This window comes from Eurytemora carolleeae, unplaced genomic scaffold (genome assembly GCF_000591075.1).
Source record: "Eurytemora carolleeae unplaced genomic scaffold, Eaff_2.0 scaffold1373, whole genome shotgun sequence".
NCBI lineage: Eukaryota > Metazoa > Arthropoda > Copepoda > Calanoida > Temoridae > Eurytemora > Eurytemora carolleeae.
In genome coordinates this window covers 17,419-35,028 of record NW_019397383.1, presented here as the reverse complement: position 1 = coordinate 35,028, position 17,610 = coordinate 17,419, and the positions used below count along the sequence as shown (strand labels likewise).

At 33.9% G+C, this 17,610-nt stretch overlaps 2 protein-coding genes across 2 annotated transcripts; one reads left to right on the top strand and one right to left on the bottom strand.

Moving 5' to 3' along the window:
• Positions 1–156: 156 nt before the first annotated feature.
• LOC111713994 (uncharacterized) lies at positions 157–10,701 on the top strand. Its single transcript, XM_023488993.1, has 14 exons — positions 157–192; positions 1,629–1,721; positions 2,591–2,656; positions 2,793–2,831; positions 3,024–3,080; positions 3,146–3,235; positions 3,582–3,692; positions 4,791–4,887; positions 6,225–6,313; positions 7,161–7,244; positions 8,032–8,145; positions 8,852–8,924; positions 10,048–10,100; positions 10,365–10,701. The coding sequence occupies exons 1-14, from the start codon at positions 157–159 to the stop codon at positions 10,389–10,391; spliced, it is 1,029 nt and encodes a 342-aa protein (XP_023344761.1). The 3' UTR covers positions 10,392–10,701.
• LOC111713991 (uncharacterized) lies at positions 10,692–17,260 on the bottom strand. The gene is made up of 10 exons (XM_023488991.1): positions 17,158–17,260; positions 16,453–16,675; positions 15,581–15,655; positions 15,037–15,153; positions 14,546–14,655; positions 14,238–14,295; positions 13,294–13,410; positions 12,749–12,810; positions 11,496–11,579; positions 10,692–10,844 (listed from the first exon to the last, which is right to left on the bottom strand). Exons 2-10 carry the CDS (start codon positions 16,570–16,572, stop codon positions 10,772–10,774), a joined length of 816 nt encoding a protein of 271 aa, XP_023344759.1. The 5' UTR covers positions 16,573–16,675; positions 17,158–17,260; the 3' UTR covers positions 10,692–10,771.
• Positions 17,261–17,610: the final 350 nt, after the last annotated feature.

The window sequence follows — 17,610 nt, the reverse complement described above, 5'->3', positions numbered from 1 at the left end:
ATACAAATTGAAGCGAAATTTCGCGAAAAAAAATGAACATTCTTGCATTTTTTGCGAGCGAACAAATTGAAAAAATGCAAAATTATCGCGTAACGATTTTTTCTTTTCGCTGCAACCCCTACTGTTGACAGATTACAAGTGACCCTTTACTAGTAGATGTCGGACTTATCTCTGAACAATGTTGATAACTTGGTTTGCAGTTTACAGGGTGGCCAAAATGTACGGATTGATTTTTTTTAACCCTAAAATTGTACGGATTGTACGAATTGTACGGATTTGTTTTCAAATTGTACGGATTGTACGGATTTTTATCCTGGAAAATACACCGTTTTTTTTTTTAATTTTCACTCATTTCAGCAAATTTTTCATGAAAATAAAAAAAATTCTCGTCAAAATGAAGTTAGTTTAACTTATTTTCTGCATTCTAAATAATATTAAATTGATTAATGTTTCAATTGACAATCAAAATTCATTCATAATTTTCGAGATATGTCCAACAAGTGTTTATTTGTTTCATAAGTACTTATTTGATTGCTTATTCAAGAAGATGTTCCAGTATCCTGTACCCAGTATCCTATGCCCAGTATTCGTACCCAGTATCCTGTAACCAGTATCATGTACCCAGTATCCTGTACCCAGTATCATGTACCCAGTATCATGTACCCAGTATCATGTACCCAGTATCATGTATCCAGTATCCAGTATCCTGTATCCAGTATCCAGTATCCAGAATCCTGTATCCTGTATCCTGANGTATCCTGTATCCTGTATCCTGTATCCGGTATCCTGTATCCAGTATCCTGTATCCTGTATCCAGTATCCTGGTTCCAGTATCCTGGTTCCTGTATCCTGTATCCTATATCCTGTATCCAGTATCCAGTATCCTGTATCCAGTTTTCTGAATCCAGTATCCTGGATCCAGTATCCTGCATCAAGTATCCAGTATAAATCCAGTATCCTGTGTTCTGTATCCAGTACCCTGTTTCCTGGATCCAGTATCCTGTATCCAGTATCAATCCAGTATCCTGTATCCAGTAAGCCTGTATCCAGTATCTTGTATTCAGTATTCAGTATTCAGTAATTAGTATTCAGTATTCAGTATTCAGTATTCAGTATCCTGTATCCAGTATCTTGTATCCAGTACCTTGTATCCAGTATCTTGTATCCTGTATCCTGTATCCTGTATCCAGTATCCTGTATCCAGTATCCAGTAATCCTGTATCCAGTATCTTGTATTCAGTATCCAGTATCCTGTACCCAGTATCCTGTACCCAGTATCATGTACCCATTATCATGTACCTAGTATCATGTACCCAGTATCCTGTACCCAGTTTCCTGTACCCCTTATCATGTACCCAGTATCCAGTATCCTGTATCCTGTACCCAGTATCTTGTACCCAGTATCATGTACTCAGTATATAGTACCCAGTATCCAGTACGGATTTTTAAAAAAAAATTGTACGGATTGTACGGATTTTTTTCGAAAATTGTACGGATTGTACGGATTTCTTCTGAAAATGTACGGATTTTTGTACGGATTTGTTCAAAAAAGTTTTGGCCACCCTGTATGTTTTCAAGCTACTTAACTGCGCTGGGTTGATTCTATAAAGAAATAAGTTTTATTACAGGAAAGAATTCTGCAAGATATTCAAAGGAAGAACTGGGAGAAGAAAAAAGAGGAAGAAGCTACTGCTAACTTGATCAAACAGCTTCAAATCCAGGTTAAGTAAAAGAAAATTCTCATAATGGCTTTACTTTCAAGTCCAAATCTTATAAATCCTAGAAAAGGGACTGGCGATGTAATCTCAAGTGACCTTCAATTTTAAGTGTTCCATGTCCTATTCACATATATGGTGCCTAGGGTTTCCAGCGAGCGAAACGTTTCGCGAAAAAAATGCGAAAATTTTCGGTCGCATTTCGCAAACTTTTTCGCGAAAATAAAGGAAGCGAAAACGTACCGAAATAAAAAGTAATGCGAAATGCGAAAATTTCGCGGAAATGCGAAAAATGTTCGCGAAAATGTTTCCGCGAAGTTATGTCATATAAATAATTTCTCTTCCTTTACTATACTAAATGTTTGATTTTGCATTTGTTTTTGAAAATTCTGTATTTTTCGCGAAATTTTCGTTAGTTTTGCATAATTTCCATTTTTTTGCGAAATTTTCGAATTTTCTCATGAAATTTTCGCATTATTTTTTCGCAAAATTTTCGCGAAACAGATTGAAACGAATTTTCGCATTTTTTGCGAGTGAACGAAAGCGAAAATGAAGCAAAATGGTCGCGAACAATGCAAAATTTTCGCGAAACTATTTTTCCTTTTCGCTGGAAACCCTAGGTACCACCTAAAGACCTTTATCTGATAAGCAACAAGAAGGATAACGTCGTTTTTCCGAAGTTTGAAAAGAATGTTTCTTAATTTTTTTTCAAAGTGTCCGCTGAAAGTTACTTGGTAGAGAACTGCAATAGCAAGATATCAAATTCAACTTAAAGATAAATAATTCATTTTTCCATATTTTTTTCTTGTGAAAAAGTTTTAAAGGCTACGAATAGGGCAGTGAGCATCCGACTTATTTTGTTTTCTATTTTTAAGGATGAGAAGGACAGGTTGGCTAATCTAGCCTCAAAACCTCCCCAGAAACCTGTCAAACCAGTTCAGGTGAATTGGCTTTTTTCATTACAATAAATTTGTTTTCCACTTTTCAGAGGAAAATGGTTGTTCATTTTAATGAAAATTTTGCGCCATTTAATTCCAAATATTTTTGATTATATAACCCAATGTGTTGCTTTTTTAGATCATTACAAAGAAGGTTGGTGGATGGGAGCACCCCCCGGTAAGAAATAATAATTGAAATTTTTTTAAATGGCAAAATTAAATGTCCTTGCATAAAAACATTCAAGCTATTTGATTAAAAACCTTAAACCGAAAATTTAACTAGTTTTCAATAAATTTCTAGTTTCTGAAATGGTATGATATGACCAAAATCTTGACGAGGAAAAAATTGTAATGAAGGAAATTTTTGTAGAAATACGACGCAGATGGTTTCCAGGTTGTTCAAAGAAAACGGTCCAATCAATCTCAGGTCTTCATCTTTTATCAATTCATTTGTGATAAGGTTAAAAGTTTTTGCAGTTCTCTTCTGTACAGGTCTGGAGTAAGGAGTTCCCCTCCCTGGAGGCCCAGGAGCAGTTTGATCCCACAACGACCAACGCCAGGATCAGGAGACTTAATAAACAGGTGACTGATACCAAAGGTCCTGAAATATGGGATCTTGACTAATGTACCTCTTGCAAAAAAAGGGTCTTACACAAATAATTAACATTATCTTTGGACAACTTGCAGAGAATTCAGCAAGAACACAAAATCCACGTCAGTTAAATTTAAGTGTTCACGGTAGATTGAGTTTTTTTTAAAACTTTTTTCCGAAGAGCTACCGCAGAAATTGAAAGTTTGCATATTCTAATATACGCTTTTATCATTCTTGAGCGAAAAATCTAAACCAGAAGAGCTTTTAGGTCACTAAGTCGGACCAGTAATACGCATAAATATGAATTTATGTCTTGTATGGTTTTATCATATCCAGGAGAGAGCTATGAAGGAGGAGCTGGATCAGATTGATGAGGAGAAGAGACAGCTCCAGAAGGATCTAAACCTCTGGGAGTCTAAGAAGAGAGAAAATGAAACAATAGAGAAAGTAACAGTTTTAATGTTTTCAACTTTCTCCATGTTATTTTCCAAAGCAACTATTTTCCATGATAAGGGTCCCCAGATTTGTCGTTTATTTGCCGCAACGCACGGCTCGGAACTAATAGGGAAATAAGAAATCTCATAAAATGACACTATGAATTAATGTGTCTTGAATTTTGACAGACTTTTTTCAATCCCTAATATGATACTTTAACTGTTAAAATTCATACATTTTCTCTCAAATATCGTTTATACCCTCTCCAGAAATTGAGCATTCAGAACTTTTAAAAGTGTCATTGTAAATCTGAGCAGAAAACTTTTGAAAGGTGGATATCGAGATTAATGCTTGATCCACTCTTTTTCTTAATCTCCAGATTAAATAATGCTTTTTCTTCTCTTGTTATCAATCTCCAGATTAATTAACCGATGGGGATTAAGTATATCCCTTTCTAAGTTGTCAGGCCTCAGCCGTGAACTTTTGAATGGTGGATATTGGGACTATTGCTTGATTTCCTTTTTTCTTAATATACAGATTAAATAATGCTTGTTCTGCTCTTGTTATTAATCTCCAGATTAATTAACCGATCCGGATTAAGGATATCCCGTTCTAAAGTTCCCAGCTCTGTTTGTCTTTTTTATTACAAAACTACCCTTCTGGTGACGACTGTTTGTTGGAACCCCTATAAACACTGATTAAAATACTATTTTGTTGATAATTTTATGTTAAAAAATCATTTTGACAAAGCAGGCCTAAATCTTTTTTCATCTGACATGCTGAGTTGAGCTAACAATTGTTTTAAGCACTAGTTTTTTTTTCAATAGGGTTGTTTCCTAGGGAGAACAATAATGTTTTTTTGCTTATCTTAGGTCGTGAGTCCGACTGTAGGGATTACACTATATTCAGGCTAAAAAGGTTTGATCTGTAAGGGATTGTGATGTCATACAAAGGGAGCTGTTGGACAATCCCTAACTTCTTGATTTATTTTGATAAAATATTTAGGTTCTTTTTAATGAGAACGTTTTAACTAATTCAGTGGAATATTTTTGTTGGTCCTTGGATTTGAATACCTTTTTAGTTCTTAATTTTCCCATTTGTTTGGTTTAGATGATAAAGCACCAGGAGGAGAGCAGGAAGATCAGGTTGGTTAGTCAGGATCAAGTTCAAGCTCCTGAACTAGGTCTGATACAGCCTCAGGTTCCAGGTACCCGTTGAATAAAATTAGATCAGGATAATAAATATCAATATTGGATATCCTAGAAAGTAGTTTATAGGAAGCTTTAGTTAAATACAAATCCAGTTACAATGTCCAATTGGTAAATTTCAAATCATGGATGTATAATTAATAATTTTTGAAAAATCATTTCCCCCCAATTTTAAAAAATCCTTTTTTTCCCTCAAATGCTAGGTAGTTATTTTTAGTGTGCTATTCGCTTTATTGGAGAAAATGAACGTTTTTAGAGGGGGGAATTTCATGTAAAAAGTATGAAAAAGTATGCCTTCTGATGTCGTAACTTTTTATTTTTTCCCAGATATTTATAAATAAGTTCTTAAAAATGTACAAAATTATTGAATACAAATTGTTATTTTCCTGATATATTTATATTAAGCACTGGTAAGTGTGAAGGGTTTTCATAATTTTTTCCTTTGAGTCGCATTTTCAGGATTTTCTCATCCATTCATGTCATATAATTTAAAATATAGTTACAACATTCCGGATTCATTATGCATCATGTAACCGAAGAAAATTTTATGAAATTGTGACTCGGATACAAAAATAATGTGGTTTTCTAGTATTAGAATTTTTTCCATTTATCCTTTCTGCATTAAATGCAAAAAACTATTTCGAGCATCAATGGAAATAGCTTTTATTGGAAACAGTTCCTGGTGTTGGATTTTCCGATATAGACAGATGTGCTGTCTCTTCCTAATTTGATATTCAAACTAATAAAATATTCGCCATGTGTAGACTTATGTTTTATATCTAAGAAACAAGTATAAACTCACTAGGCTTATAAAATTATACAAAAATAAAACACTTATAAATACAAATTTTTAAAATTTTGATCATTCATAAACCTTCCATGGAGTCACGTGAAGTCCCACACAAAATTTGGGCCCGATCGGTTCAGCCATTTATTGGATACAAACAAACAAACTGACAGACAGACAGACAAGCTAACTTTGTATATAGATTGAAAACTCATACTTAGATATCCAGCCCAGTGCCGGTCATACCCTGCTGGAATAACATAAATTGAAGGATATAGGATGTCTGATGTAGTGTATTACGATTTAAATATTTATAAAGGCCTATTTGCAACAAAAAATAAATTCCTAGTATTTTATTTAGTAAAGTCATCTTAATTTTGGAGTGTGGTCGGACGGACATCCCTAACATCATGATTGGATTGGGTCGGATTGGATTGGATTGGATTTATCCTCAATTTCAAAAGTGACCACATTGTATACTGAGATTAAACATAACAAATTAAAGATAGATCAAACTAAAGTTCTGACCTCTGATCTGTTTATTTAAAGAAAATCTGTGCGAGCTGATGTCTGCAACACATCAGAAGAAGGTTCGAGCAGAGATCAAGAGAAGTGTTAGAGAGATAACTTCTCTTCAGGTCATTTTTTTGGGACAACATCTTATTAACAGTTCGACAGTCTACACTCTACAGAATCATTAATATTTTGGGACAACATCTTATTAACAGTTCGACAGTCTACACTCTACACGATCATTAATATTTTGGGACAACATCTTATTAACAGTTCGACAGTCTACACTCTACAGGATAATTAATATTTTTGGACAACATCTTATTAACAGTTCGACAGTCTACACTCTACAGGATCATTAATATTTTGGGTCTTCGTATTTGAATTCTTGCTAGTATGAGGAATGAGGATTCCCGATTGTAAGTAGCAAAATATAAACCAAATTAGTTAATTAAAACATGCAGGATAACACACAAATGATGACGTCAGTGTGGAAACTGTTTGCATTCTTTGTCAAATCACTTAACACATCTTTAAAAACTCATATTAAAGAATAAAGACAAATTCAACTTCTAGAATTTAAGAATTAAGGAGTTTCAGATTGTCTTTAAAGTCTCATCCTTGGTGGGTTAACCCTGCATCATGTATTTAACTAAACACAGATCTTGATGTAATGAGAGATTGTTAAATTACCATTGAATGCTTTGTCTGATTAAACATGAATTATATATAGCCGTGTTTTGGTTTATGAAAACTGTTTATTTTCATTTGTGGGTTCTCTGCAAAGGTGACCTGCGCATTTCTTACTTCAGAAACAATGGAGAAATTATATTAATAAAACACTTTTCCAAGTCAGAAAATCATCATTATATTCCACATTTTGATGAGATTAAGGTTTCAAGGGTAACGTTGTGACTCGGGTTGTGACTCTTAAAATGGAGGGTTACTATAATTAAGACGATTGTTATTTAGGAGAGACTGAACAGTTTGAAGGTGAGGAGAGAAAATATCAAGGATTATGAGAATGAAAGGTCTGCTATGGGATCCGAACTCAAGGTATTTATTTTATTTTGGAGATTTCTCTTTGACCGATTTTTCTTTCTAATAACCCAACTATTCAGTATTCAGTGGTCTGAATTTAACTGGACTGGTCTTCTTCGTAACAACCATTAATTTCAAAAATGATTTCCAAAAAAACTGTAAGGGTCATATTGTTATCCTGGAAATCTAAATCCTGACTAACAATGGTACATTTGACGTATTATTGTCAAGTTACCCTCTATTTAAAAATTGGGATACCCGGTTTAAAGTAGTGGTTTTAATCGTTCTAGCAAGGTTGTATATCTTACATTATATAAGCTGTTGAAGGGGTTGCGGGAAAAAATGTACAAGAAAAAGGAAAAATGGTGAAAGGGAGAAGGGAGAAGGGGAAAATAGGAAAAAGTGAAAATAGGAAAAGGAACTAGGAAAGGGGAAAAGGGAAGTTAAAGGGGAAGTAAAACGGAAATAGGAGGATTTCAATTTTTTATCTGTTGGTTTTGGCTCACACAGGAAAATAAGAAAAACCTTTTTTGGGAAAAAAATATGATATTTTTTATCCCAAAGGAAAAGGGAAAAAGTTTCCTGGGGCTGAATAACTCTGTAAAAAATGTTTGTTTTCAAGCCATCAAAAAGGGTGTTGGGGCCAAAAATGTCTCAAAACTAATATACACCCCCTTTTTTTACTTGAAGATTCATGGGAGAAGAATGAAATTTACAGCAATCAACAAAAGATAGAAAAACGTCCCTTATAAAATAATGTGGACAGTCCATTTTTAGTAGAAAACCAGTTAATTTGTTTAAGGAGAGAAGAATGATGAGTGAGATGTTGGAGAAGCAAAACTATGTAAAGGAAGGAGGAGTTGTAGTTCTTCAGGAACTGATCCATGTAAGTGTAGTTCACCAGGAACTGATCAATGTAAGTGTAGTTCACAAGGAACTGATCAATGTTAGTGTAGTTCACCAAGAACTGATCAATGTAAGTGTAGTCCACCAGGAACTAATCAATGAAAGTAAAGTTTATCAGGAACTGATGAATGTAAGTGTTGTACACCAAGAACTGATCAATGTATGTAAAGTTCATCAGGAACTGATCAATGTAAGTGTAGTTCATCAGGAATTGATCAATGTAAGTGTAGTTCATCAGGAACTGATCCATGTAAGTGTGTTCACCAGAAACTGATGAATATAAGTAAAGTTCACCAGGAACTGATCAATGTAAATAAAGTTTACCAGGAACTGATCAATGTTAGTGTAGTTTACCAGGAACTGATCAATGTAAGTGTAGTTTACCAGGAACTGATCAGTGTTGGTAAGTGTAGTTTACCAGGAACTGATCAGTGTTGGTAAGTGTAGTTTACCAGGAACTGATCAGTGTTGCAAGTGTAGTTCACCAGGAACTGATCAGTGTTGTAAGTGTAGTTTATCAGGAAAAGATTAGTGTTGTAACTGTAGTTCATCAGTGCAGATCAATGTAAGTGTAGTTTACAAGGAACTGATCAGTGTTGTAAGTGTAGTTTATCAGGAACTGATCAGTTAAAGTAAAGTTCATTGAGAACTGAGCAATGTAAGTGTCGAGTTCATTTTGCTTTGATGACATCAATTTATCAATATCTTTTGTTCAGCTTCAAAATGGACAGCAAGGACTGAAGAGACAGAAGAACCTGAGTGAGAACTCTGACGAAGTTCTAGCTTTAGGTGAACATTTTAAAGAAAACTGATTTGATTTGATTTGATTTGATTTGATTTGATTTGATTTGATTTGATTTGATTTGATTTGATTTGATTTGATTTGATTTGATTTGATTTGATTTGATTTTGATTTGATTTGATTTGATTTTGATTTGATTTTGATTAAAGATGGAAATAAAGAAATATCTTTACTTGTAAAAGATTTTTATAATAAAGACGATAATTCAGGGGCGTAAATAAGGATTCTGTAAGGGGGGTGCGGTTTTTTAATGTTGCTAGTGAAGTGTGATCTGTAAAAAAATTGAATTTATTTTAAGTAACATAAAAAAATAGTTTACTCTAAAAGGAAAAAGATGTTACTTTTTTAAATCTCTAGGAAAGCTACTCTGCAAAACTTAAAATATTGTCTTTGTTTATATTCTAATTTTAATTTCTAAAATTTTCTTGTCAATCTTAAATAAATCTTATATGGAAATGACATTGCACATACCCTTATTTTTCTATTTAAAAAAACATCTAATTGTATGACATAGACTAATACTTTAGAATTTAGAATCATTTAGAATATGTTGACTTAAAATCTGAAATATCTGAAGTATCTGCACATTGAAATTATTCTAGGGGGGTAAATAACCACCCCAATAACCCCCCTTTCCGCCACTGAGACGATTGGTCACCTTTAATAAAATCTGAACTTATGACGAGGTCATAATTATTCTTTGAATTTTTTGTTATACAAAAAGGTTAAAGCTTGAAATCTGAATTGTCTATGTGTTTCCTCACCTAATATTTTGTTTCCCAAGAATAAATATTAACAAAATTATGTAAACAGAATTTTAAATGTTTTTTAAAGAAATAAGCTCAGTAAAAGTTTACAAGAAACTGCAAGAGAAACACTTAAAACTGTAATCCTGTTTAGTTTAAAGGAAAGTAACTGATTATAACTCTCAAAATCCAATTTCTTACTCTTATAAATTTGGAACCTGATATCGTAGACTTGCAAACTATCAAAGTTTCAAATATAAAAGGTTTGCACAGACTAGTTAGAGGAGAGTAATTGGTTTCTCTGAACTTTCTAAATGGTTCAGAATAACAAAAATAACATATGGATGATTTTGCAATCTTGCAGGGAAAAAAGCTGTACTGGAGAATACTAGATTCAACTCGAAACCCTGGCAGCAGGTAGGGTTCAAACATTTAAATAATTTATAAAAAATAGTAAATATAATTGGTTATTACTTCTAACCCATTACATAAAATTAACCTTAATAGTTTTAATTTAGATAATTTGTAAATTGTCTTATTTTTGTATAGATATCAAAGGTCCAGAAATAGTTTAAATGAATAGCTAAAAAAACTCAAAATGATTTCTGGTTTAATTTGAAAACTTTTAAGATATAAAACTTTTTATAACTTCTGTCAGAAATAACCTAATAATATTTTTAGGCTTCCATCAACAAAAAGAAGAAATGAATCTGGAATTAAGTAAACGAGTTTCTCGACAACTCACCTTCTGAAAATTTGATATTATTGTGAATTAGCCAAATTATTTCTGCATGCGCGCGCATTATTATTCAAGTCAAATATGTTAACTATTTTTTTTTATAACCCTGTGAATACTTCTTGATTTTTTTTATGAAACTTTCGATTTTTTATTATTATGTACACTGTACAGCAGTTCAAATTAATGATACCATTACTTGCTTAATAGTTTGCAAGCTGCTTTTTTGTAAATAAAAGTATGTAAAATGTAAATTGAACCAGAATAAATTATTTGTCGTGAGTAAAGTATTTATTCAAATGTTTCATAGATAATGCATATATGCAGATTCAAGATATACTTATATTATTATTTAATCAAGAATATTTAGGTTTCTTCTGTGCTTCCTGCTTATGTACGGGTGTACAGGTGCTCGGTACAGCTCACTAGAAAACAAGAATCGTTATTTTGAGTGATAACATTTAGGGAGGATAAAAATTCTCAAGTATCGCACTTAGCATGATCTGATTGTGGATTATGTCGTGCCATATTTTGTAAAGAAAGTGTTTATTGTACGATCATGATCAGAAGTTTTATATCGAATACCACCTGGTTGCTAATAGGGATTGAACATTTTCAGAGTATTGTTGTTACTTGTTGGAAAGATCAAAGGTCTTCATTACAAGATATGGTTTTAGGCGTTTACTACCTATTTAGTTCAACATTGGTATGAGCAATGAATTTTGATGTTAAATGGATGCGCCCAGTTTACCAAACCCCTGTCCACTTTTCAAACTACTCTTCTGCGAGATGCGTTAGTCATAGCTTTTTGAAGCCGAGTTTCTGAGTAGGGTTAAAAAGTCAGATTAGGGTATAACATATTTTGGTGTTAGGTTTATCCCTTAAGTTACATTTCCCAAGTGGCACCTTCTGAAATGCGCACTTTCCCAAGCGCCAACTCCCCAATTGTCAGGTTAGGTGTTCTTAGGCGCCGCAGGCTACAATGGAGGCCGAGCGCTGCGGTTAGGACAGACTTGGGAAGTTGCCACTTGGAAAAATACCCTTAAGAGCCTTTGGGAAAGTATTTATATTTTTACTTGTTTATTTTCTTGTGTGGATGCCATCTAGGTCTGGCGGATGGAAGCCAGTCATCTGGGTTACATGAGGTTGTATTAACTCGTCTGTTCACATTATTATATACATTCTTGTACAAATTTGGGGATTAGTCTTCTTTTTGATAAATCCACAGATCAGGTAAATATAGATGCAGTATTGACGCGTACAGGCGTCTGGAATATATGTGCCGCAACGTTCATGTAAAATAGTACGATGGGCCTAAAGAACCAAAATATTCTTAACCAGGCGCACAACTAGACATTCAGCTACGGGTGGGGGAGGGCAAAGAGCAATTATTTCGCGAATAGCGCTAAACAAAATTCCCCCCCCCCCCCACTAAACATTTTTAGGGATATGGGGCAAGTAAAAAAGTATATTATACTCAACCATGAATAAACTACCTTACCAATTCAGGGTATTTTTGGTGAAAATTTTTATATTTTGGGGCATTCATTCAATTTGGTGCAAATTTGTGTGGGAAAAATCTTAAACTATATTTCAGGGGCAAATTTTTTTTGGGGGGAGGGGGAATTAATTTTTAAGGGGGGCTTTTTTCAGTTTGGTGAATTTTGTGTATGGGAAATCTTGTATCTTTATTTTGGGGTCAATATTTTTATTTAAGGGCATTTTTTAAATGTATAAAGGTGCATTTTTTAAATTAAGGGTTAATTTTTTTGTTGGGGGCAAAACTTCTCATTTTTTTAGCATTATCAAAATAAAATAAGGGGCATTGTTTAGAAAGGGCTGTAAATATTAAAATATGGTTGTATTGATAAAACATTTGAGGATAAAATAATTAAATTTAGGTGCAAATTCAAAATATATGGTGGCATTTTAAAAAAGAAGAGTTACACATGTTGAATAAAGGGGTAAATTTAAGTCTGGTGGGGCAATGTGAATAAGAATGTGTGAGTGTAATTTAAAAAATCCAAATTTGTAGGCATTTTTAATTAAAGGGGGAAATTAAAAAGAATCTGAGCTAATATTGAAAAATGTTATAGTTGAATTTGAGTCTGCTTAGGTTTCAGAAAAAAAATTGCGCGTCTGCTCTTAACTCCAATGTTTATTGGGACACCCTGTAATAGTGTTATAAGGAATAGAATTTTTAAATTAATATCCAAGTCAGAATAAATGATTCGCAATTAGAAGGTTAAACTATAGAGTACATGAACTGGAAAAGAAGTTCAACTACCATGTGTATACTAAAAATAGGTATAAATCAATGGATATAATCCTGTCGTAGTTCATCCTCATCCTCTTGTGCGCCTTGTTGGACAGCTGTCTTCTCACCTTGTTCTAATAAAACAACACTTTTACACGCACGCAGGTCAGCCTTAGAACCGGCAGATTTATCCTGTTTATCCCATTTGTATTTGTCTCACGGACGTCTTTTTTCCCAGCTCTTTTTTTGTCTTTGATGAGCTTTTTTCAGGGGCGTTTTTGAGGTGAGCCTAGGGGCCGGGGATTTGGCGTGCGACGATAATTTTTTCTTTAGATGTTATGTCTTAAAAATAATCAATTTCAACTAGTCAAAAAAGGATATCTCATTCATCTCTAATCAAACACAGGTTAATGGTATATTGATGTGAATTAGTCATACCACTCTATAACCATGGATGGACCCTACGTCAAAACTTCAATAAGTGATAAAATTAAAAATGATCCCTGATACGAAAATTTTTACCCCATCTGAACGGGGTTACATTCTACAATCTGTGAATCTAAGTTTTCTCTTCCCCCCCCCCCTCTAACAAATAATCTAGATGAAAGTGTTTATTCCTTGAGCTCCGGAGTCCTGGAGAGAACATAAACCCCTCTATGGTTCCAACCAGGCCAGATCGTGTAATCAATGCACAAGAAGAACACCATGTGAGATTCTGCATCAAACTCCAAAACCTTGATGGAAAATTTTAAAATGTAGTTCATACAGAGAGAACCAGAAAACTATGGAATAGGAAGCCGACATTAAAACAATGATTAAGTGTATTTGATGTTGTTATAAAGCAAATAGTTTTACTACTAACTTATAAAAGCACTTAATTAGTAAAATGGGTCTGTTTACACTGCAAAAATGCAGTAACTCATGTTCATTTGACTATTTAGAGTCATAACTTGTGTCTAAAAGTCGTCCTTTTATTCCAAAACTTTCTGGTTATTACTGTATACTCCGGATTTATCTTTAAGCTGCTGTGAAAGAAAAAATAACTATGTCGTTTCATGAATTCAGATCTCTAATCTCTCTAATTAATATTTGCGAAAATACGCCAAATCTGAACTGCGTGGAATATATTCACCGCTGTAATGATACAGTTAAGTTCAAATATAAAGAGAAATCGGAAGAATTTATGAAATGTCGTATTCTTAACTTCCTGATAATGGAATGCTGCAGAAATTTAGTTTTAAATTTTTTAATTAAATGATAAAATGGAACTCTTTTAAACTGCTCCTGCATATTCATGGATATTTATTTTAACTATTACTGAGATTTACGTATAATAGTATAAAACCATTGAAAAATTGTCAACACGACGTTTCATAAATTCTTTCAATGTCTCTAAATCTCTGGGGTAAACTGTATAATATATAAACGGAAAATAAGTTTTGTGTCAAACACAGAAAAAAAAACAGATGAAATAATTTAACCACTTTCTTTGTTAAGTGAAATGACAGAGATTTAAAATAAGTTTTAAAAATATATCACAGTTGCACGTTCTTTTATTTACCTTTAGAGTCCAGAGTGAAAATATGTTCTCTTCGTGGAAGAAAACCCCAGTCTTGTTTCTTAAAAATCAATCATTAATTAAAAAAATCCCAATCTCGTTTCTTAAAATTCAATTATTATTCAAAATCCCAGTCTTATAATTAAAAAATGGTTTAAAGCTGAAATTCATATTTTTAATGTTTAACATAAAATTATCGGAAATACACACGGTTATAAATGAGCGATCCAGAAGGTGTGTTTAAAACGTCAAATCTTTAATCCCCCCCCCCCCCCCCCCCCCGACCTTGTCAACCTAGATAGTAAATATACCTGTGCTGTACCCATTCTACGGTATCTACGAAGAGAGCTGGCCATTCATAAGATATTTGACTAATATTTAGCTTTGGTTCTCCCAACACAGGGTCAAAGGTCATCCTAGCCTTTGTAAAAGTCCAAAAATATTATGTTTTCCATTTCCTTTGTGAATCCTGTAATAATAAATGCCCGGCAATTATTGGCAAATATCACTAAAATTTTAAGTATATGAGAAAATGAATAAATTTTTTCTTCTAAATTCCAAAGACCATTTTTATGATGAATAAAGGTTTTGCTTTCAAAGTGTAATTTTTGTCTTTAATTTTTTAGATAATGTGTTATCCACAAATCAAATATAAGGCCTGGAAACATAAGACAATAAGAATTCCATACAGTCGTCTATGGAGTCTCGTCCTTTGTGGGTAACCCTTTCATATTATTTTCTATGTATACCCGACCAAAAATGTGCCTGATCATTCTTAGTTTTTTGGATTAATCTTGTTTACCTCTGGGCAGAGGTAGGGTGTGTGTGCTCCTATGGGTTTCCCGTCATGACTGTTTACATATTCTATAAGAAACCAATCTCCTTCCATCTCTGACATAGAGACTTCAACAGTAGGAACCTAGACATAGAGACTTCTACGGTAGGAACCTAGCCATAGAGACTTAAACAATAGGAATCTAGACATAGAGACTATAATGGTAGAAATCTAGACATATAAACTTCAACGCTAGAAATGGAGACTTCAACGGTGGTAACCTAGACATAGAGACTTCAACAGTAGGAAGTTAGATATAGAGAATTTAACGTTAGGAACCGAGACAATGAGACTTCAACGGTAGAAACCTAAACATAGAGACTTCAACTTTAGGAACCTAGACATAAAGACTTGAATGGTAGGAACCTAGACATAGACACTTTAGTTGTAGGAACTTAGACACATAGACTTCAATCACTTGCATAACCATGTGGCATAATTTTTTATTTTCATTTTCCACGGTTTCCATCTTGATAAAATCTTTAAAAGTAAATTTGTTAGATGAATTCACCTCTTGGCATATAGAGTGAGGGTAGGTTCTGTATCCATGTGGTCCATATAGTAGGTACGGAGAGACGGGGGGACGCTACAAAAAAATTTATTTTTTGTTATATAGGTGCTCTAGAAATCAGCCATTATTAGTTTTCAACCAAAAATCAAGTAGTTTAACATAACCACGCACAATTTTTCGTCTCTAAAGTACAGGGTGTCCCACGAAACACGACAGTAGCAAGACAACTTGAAATTCGTCTTTGATCTTTGAATATACAGGGTTACCTACAAAGAATGAGACTTCACAGACGACTGTACAGAATATTATATCCTGATATTGATGATTCTCTGCAACTGTAAACTTGTTCTTTCTTTTGCCTAATCATTAACCAAGCCATAAAATAATAATATTCAAGGCAGAACCCGGAGTTGTTAAGTTTAAAGAGATTCAGGTCGTCTTTACAGTCTCCTCCTGTGTGGGTAACCCTGTATTTGTGACATTCAGTCGTCAACCTCATATGTACGATCCTTGAAACAATAACCACAAAATTCTCCTGGTCCTGGCATTTCCAAAATGGGGTCTGCCTTTTTCCAGGTAAAGTGCTTTAAAACTGATAAATATATAACTATTAACTGATATCTAACTACAAGCATCAAACTCTAATATTCTCATTCCTTACTTCTACAATTTATCCGATAATCATTTGATATTTCCACTTTGCCTATTAGATCTGTAAGCAGAATAAATAGCGTTTGCGTTCTACGACACATCAGATTTGAAAGAATTAACAATTAGAACATTTTAGTTTTTGAGGTGATTTTTTTCAGTTATTTAATTACATCAAGAAAAATTTAAATTTTATCATTTTTGGAACTCTAATCTTGTCTTGCCTGAGGTCGTTCGTCCAGAGGCTGTTTACTGTGATCCTCACGGACACTCTGAGCTCCAGCTATCTCTAGAGCCCAGAGCAGGGTCGGGACGAGGAGGAGAGTTCTACTCCGGAGAAACATCTCGGAGCTACTGCCTGCATACGGAGGAAACCTGTCCGGAGTGAGTGATTTTGAACCTGTCAAAACAAAGATTTGGAGGAGACGGGGGACCTTCTGGGAAACTCTGAAAAGAATAAAGAATGTGCTGAAACTGAATTAGAACTGTTTAAAGAGCAAACATGGAATGAAGACATTGAAAAGAGGGGGGGGGGAGCTATTACTAAAATGGCGTTGACTGAGAAGGATGGAGGGGAAGGGGCACTTCGCGCAAATTTTAATTGGAGAGTTGTTAGATCATAGAGGTGCTTGAAAACTTTTGAAAAGTGCTGGCTGAACCGCTGACCGCGGTTTATAGAAACGTACGAAGTTACTTGAATGGGGGAGAAAAAATCTAATTTAACAAATTAAGATTTTACGCTTTGTAAGAGTTTACATCACTGATAGCTTACAAAATCAAAACTTAAAGAAAAAATGACGCAAATTAATTAGAGCTGTTAATCGTTGCTCAGTTCTGATCAGGGTTAAAAAGACTGAAGGCGTAACTTCAAGTAACTGCAAGCGACCCCCAAATGAAAGATTAATTAACAATGATACCTTTAAATTTACCTGAGGAATAATGAGTAAGATTTTGTCGTTTGTCGTTCTTTCAATCCGATTGTTTCAAAGACAGTGTTAGTTGACTGGGTTCAGAATTCTGGGATGGAAAATTTGAATTTGCATTTGTTAAAATCCTGTTGTTTAGTTTTACCAGATGTTTTTTCATTCTCTCTTTAAACCTTGAACCTGTCAGCACAGCTTCAAGCTGTTTATACAAAATACTTTTTCAGATTATAAAATTTGAGAAATTATATTATGACAAGTTAATCAGAAACAGTGACGGGTTAGGGGGGGTTTCAAGATTTTGGGGGGAAGGAAAGCGGCCAGGAGTCACAACAATTTTCTCTTCCATGCCACATAATAAGCTTTTTTATTTGTCTTCCGGCAGCCATGAGTCACTACTATTCGCTCTTCCATGCCATAACATTTTAGTCTTTCGGCAGTTCTTAATCGGCAAATTCA

Bases quoted from the DNA above. Each gene is read 5' to 3' on its own strand.
- LOC111713994 (XM_023488993.1), top strand. From the start codon at position 157: ATGTCGGACTTATCTCTGAACAATGTTGATAACTTG. The intron at 2,657-2,792 runs GTGAATTGGCTT...TTGCTTTTTTAG, and splicing joins AACCTGTCAAACCAGTTCAG to ATCATTACAAAGAAGGTTGG. The intron at 7,245-8,031 runs GTATTTATTTTA...AATTTGTTTAAG, and splicing joins CTATGGGATCCGAACTCAAG to GAGAGAAGAATGATGAGTGA.
- LOC111713991 (XM_023488991.1), bottom strand. From the start codon at position 16,572: ATGTTTCTCCGGAGTAGAACTCTCCTCCTCGTCCCGACCCTGCTCTGG. The intron at 15,656-16,452 runs GCAAGACAAGAT...ATTTTTTTGTAG, and splicing joins CTCTGGACGAACGACCTCAG to CGTCCCCCCGTCTCTCCGTA. The intron at 13,411-14,237 runs GTAAATAAAAGA...TTTTCCATCAAG, and splicing joins TTTCACTCTGGACTCTAAAG to GTTTTGGAGTTTGATGCAGA.